Raw genomic sequence first — 3862 nt, 5'->3', positions numbered from 1 at the left:
CTCTTTCCCCACGTTAAGATGTTACGCCTTTTCCCCTCCAGGGGGACTGTTAAGGTAAGAGACTTCTGTTATTTGCTTCCGTGTCTAAGATGCCAACACCTCCAAGGTAGCTGACCAGTCGGTTAGATTTGTTAGGCTTGACTCTGTTGTTTAGACATTTTCCACTAGAATTAGGTACACTCCGTCCTGAGTTAGTCAACTTCTTGGGTGAGGACTGCAGAATGAAACGTGAATTCTGTCAGATAGTATAATTAGAGTTTAAAATAAACGTTTTGGAAATGAAATGCTTGCCCAGCTAGTCTAGAGCTCGGCCTGTCTGAGCTCTGCGTACCGCTGCAGTCAGCACCGAGGGGGCTCTGTCTTCCGTAGCAAGTAGGTCCGAAAGCTGCTGAAGAACCGATTGCAAATGCTGCTGCTGCTGTCGCCCCATGTTTGTATTTTACTGATCGATCATAAACCTCCAGAACCTTTGTGTGCACTCCTCTGTGGTGTATCTAAAGTGCATTTTTGTTCTCGTTTTTAGCAAATCACTTGCAGATTACACAAAACACTTCATTGTTTCAGTCATTGTTGGAAAAGACCTTGTTGCAAGGTGAGATGGGAACATTTTTAAATTGTTCTTTCAGGGCAGTGCTTGATCGTAGAGAAGAGGCGGCTTTCCTTGACTTTGTTCTGTGTGTGTTCGAACAGGTTAAGCATGCCCAACATGGAGGATTTAAAGAGGAGGATAGTGAGGATTGTGGCAAACTGCAACAGACCCAAGGTAACCAGTGGCAGTTCTTGGTTAAAAGTCGGTGGCATTGTCCCCGGGTTAAGCCCCAGCTTTAACAAAGTGACGCTTCGTGTGTGGTTTTGAGCGTAATGATGATGTATCAGTAAGTAAACAAATTAGTGGGTTTGCTTAAATTTTACCTTCAGAATTCATTTGGAAAGTAAATATTTCTCTGTTACAGTGTTAATTGCTCACCTCCTCCTTTTCACTGTTTGTTAGAAACACAGTTTTGACAGTGCTGGAACAGTGTGGGGTCAGGCAGGATGGTGGAGGTGCAGAGGCTTCAAGATTCAGTGACGCATTTCTGAACAAGTTAATCTGCCGCCCCCACAAGATTTCATTATAGAATCACGGGATGGTTTTGGTTGGAAGCGACCTTCAAGATCATCGAGTCCAACACTTTATTTCCATGGAGTGCCGGGATGAGCTGTTGTGTAGAGGGCCTGGGTGACGTTGTACACGCAGAGTAAGATAACGGACAGTTAGAAGTTACAGGTGCAAGAGAACTTCAGTATCTGCAGAGCAGAATCCACAGAGACTAATTCAACTGGTAGACTGTAGTTTTTCCATCGTGTTACTCGTGGCGTGGGTTGGCTATCGGTGCGATAGCTATTACTGCGGGGAGAATCTGCCAAGGAGGTTTTATCAAACAGAAAATGTGGGGAGCACGTGCGTACAGTCACTTTTAACTGTGGCTTCAGATGATGTGTGTGCAAGTAGAAGAAGTTACTTGGCGAGATGCCAAACGTCAATGCGACTGTTTTTCTTTCTGGATTCAGTACCAGATTTTGCTGCGTGGCTGTTGGTACGAAGTATTTGGAGGAGATCCAGACGACTTCCCAACTGAGCTGGATGGTAGAAACCAAGCTGCCCTCACTCGGCCACTTCTAGCTGAGGAGAGTTTAATGGTTCAGCGGTCACCTTCATACAGTGCCCTCGAGGATGAATCGCACTTGAATTCACCACCCCAGTACCCTCGCCTGTATCTGCCTGGAAAGATTATCCATATCGTAGAAGAATCCAGCTCTAGGAGGTAAGTAGAATCCTGAATTCGTGGTCTTGCTTTCCTAAAATCTGCTGAAAGCTGCTTCTCGCTCTCAGCGCGTGTTTCCAGCTCTGGTTAGTATCTTTTATTATTATTTTTTTATTGTTATCTTTGGTTACTACGCAGCCTTTCAGTTTTTGTGTGGTGCCTCCCTGCTGCCGTTTCCCTTCGAGCCCTGGAAACTCTCTCGTTATGCCTGTGCGCCTTGTCCTGCCCCTAGACTGAGTGTGCCGAAGGGACGATTTCGCACAGCGGGACTGTAAAGTTCCGCTTTCGCAAGCTGCAGTCCCACCCGCGACTGCAGACCTTGCAGGCTCATGTCCAAACGCCAAGTGCCCGAGCAGTCACATCCGCACTGGGGGCGAGGAGCGGGGCGAGGAGGCAAACGTTGCCACCTCTGCCGGCCCAGCCAGGCGGGCGAGGCCCAGTTGCCCCAGTAAGAGTGTGTGTGCCCCTGCTGCCTCCAGTTTCCTGTCCTTTTCTCCTGCTGCGTTTTTGTGGATGCAGGAAGGTGACACAAAGACAACAGAAAAGCTGAACTCGCTGGAAGGGTGAGGACTGTGGTTTTGTTGGGGCGGTGTTGTGTTTAGAGTTGTTTTTTGTTTCTTTGCATTTTGTTGATGTTGGTTTTTTTCAAAGCCGCCTGAAACAGCCCCCAACCCAGACAATACTTGTTACCCGCCCTCATTCTGGAACAGAAATAAGAGCATCTGTAACTTGCACAAGGCCATCTCACAGAAGGAAAAAAAAAATTGTACCTTATAGAAGATAAAAGAAAGGGATGGAGAATAAATCCTCTTTTTTTCCTCCCATTCAGTAGATCAGTATTTTATTTAAACAATTTTAATACTGGTTTTACAAGTTAGATACTTTACCAGCTGTGGCCTGGCAGGTTTTCTCAATGGCTGCTCTATCGCGTTCATTTCATTTCCTTCCTTTACTCCACAGCAAAAAGCGATTAATCATGTTTTGCCTTAACTGGACCAGCACCCAAGATCCCCTACCGTGTACTGTTCTGTAAAATAAACTCCTGAACAGGGTGTGGGCAGCGTTAAGTCTAGGGCCTGGTTTCCTCCTGACACCACAGCGCCTTCCTCCCTGAATTTGACAAGAGCCGTGGGAGGGGGCAGTGCTTAACCCCTCACCCTCAGCCCCCTGTTCCGGATCTCTGGGAGCAGCTTCTTTCACGGTAAAGGCGAGTAGGTGTGACAGAGTTCTGCCTTTGGGGACAGGGGACAGCAGCGTTTCCAGCTGCAGGGCAGAGCTGCAGCTCTTTGGGAGGCACCTTCCTGCTGTGAGAAGGGTCCAGCTCCTGCCTGAGCAAGGGCAGAAGTTACAGGTTGTCTGTTCCAGGCTTGGCATCGGGCACCAGTTCTGACAGTCTGAGCCGTTTGTGGTGTGTTTGTGGTTTGTTTTTTCAGGCTGTGCTCGTCCGATATTAAATACACAGCAAGATGGTCCAATGAAAGAGTCTTCAGTAGCATTTTAATAAGTCCCAAGATGGTAACAGACCACATGCCAGATGTTGTGCTCAAAGCGCTGAACAGTTTGTCTCAGGAACATGGCTCCTGTCTTCCTTGTCGAACACAAGAATGTAACAACACCAACGCAGTGTAACCACCGCTCGAAGACGCGGTATGGGGTTTTTATTGCAGGTTTCAAGTATTCAGGACACATTCCACTTCCATTCCGAAGCAGATTTCAGTACTTTTCTCACATGGCGTAAAAGAAACAAGGGCCTCAACACCCTTGTCTGTGCAGCACCTCAAGTACCATTATGCTGGTTAAAGCAGACTCTGCGTTTGTGCTGGACGTTGAGCTTCTACAGCAAGGACCTGTACGACACGGTCTCGCTAAGCCTGTGAACGCTGGTGCTGGAGAGCTGTCACTGAATACTTGACCACAGTGCGTGTGGGTGAGGACAGCCTGCCGACGCCTCACAGCACAGCCCTGGCTGACCTTGAAAAAACACAAACAAATCCAGTTCTGCTTCAGTTACACTTCCCAGGAAAGGCTGGCCGTGGAGGCAGCCCTGCCACGGGCAC

At 48.0% G+C, this 3862-nt stretch overlaps 1 protein-coding gene across 1 annotated transcript in view; it reads left to right on the top strand.

Annotated features, from left to right (window-relative positions):
• The window catches only part of DAGLB (diacylglycerol lipase, beta), an 11396-nt gene extending 7962 nt beyond the window's left edge, over positions 1 to 3434 (top strand). Inside the window, exons 12-16 of the mRNA XM_010145216.1 lie at positions 1 to 54; positions 524 to 592; positions 691 to 763; positions 1552 to 1805; positions 3239 to 3434. The exon at positions 1 to 54 is cut by the window's left edge and continues 6 nt beyond it. Of these exons, the coding sequence (XP_010143518.1) occupies positions 1 to 54; positions 524 to 592; positions 691 to 763; positions 1552 to 1805; positions 3239 to 3434 (646 nt within the window). The remainder of the gene's footprint in view (positions 55 to 523; positions 593 to 690; positions 764 to 1551; positions 1806 to 3238) is intronic.
• Positions 3435 to 3862: the final 428 nt, after the last annotated feature.

This window comes from Buceros rhinoceros, unplaced genomic scaffold (assembly GCF_000710305.1).
Source record: "Buceros rhinoceros silvestris isolate BGI_N320 unplaced genomic scaffold, ASM71030v1 scaffold42931, whole genome shotgun sequence".
Lineage (NCBI taxonomy): Eukaryota > Metazoa > Chordata > Aves > Bucerotiformes > Bucerotidae > Buceros > Buceros rhinoceros.
The sequence above is the reverse complement of the archived record's forward strand: the minus strand, read 5'-3'. Positions and strand labels throughout refer to the sequence as shown.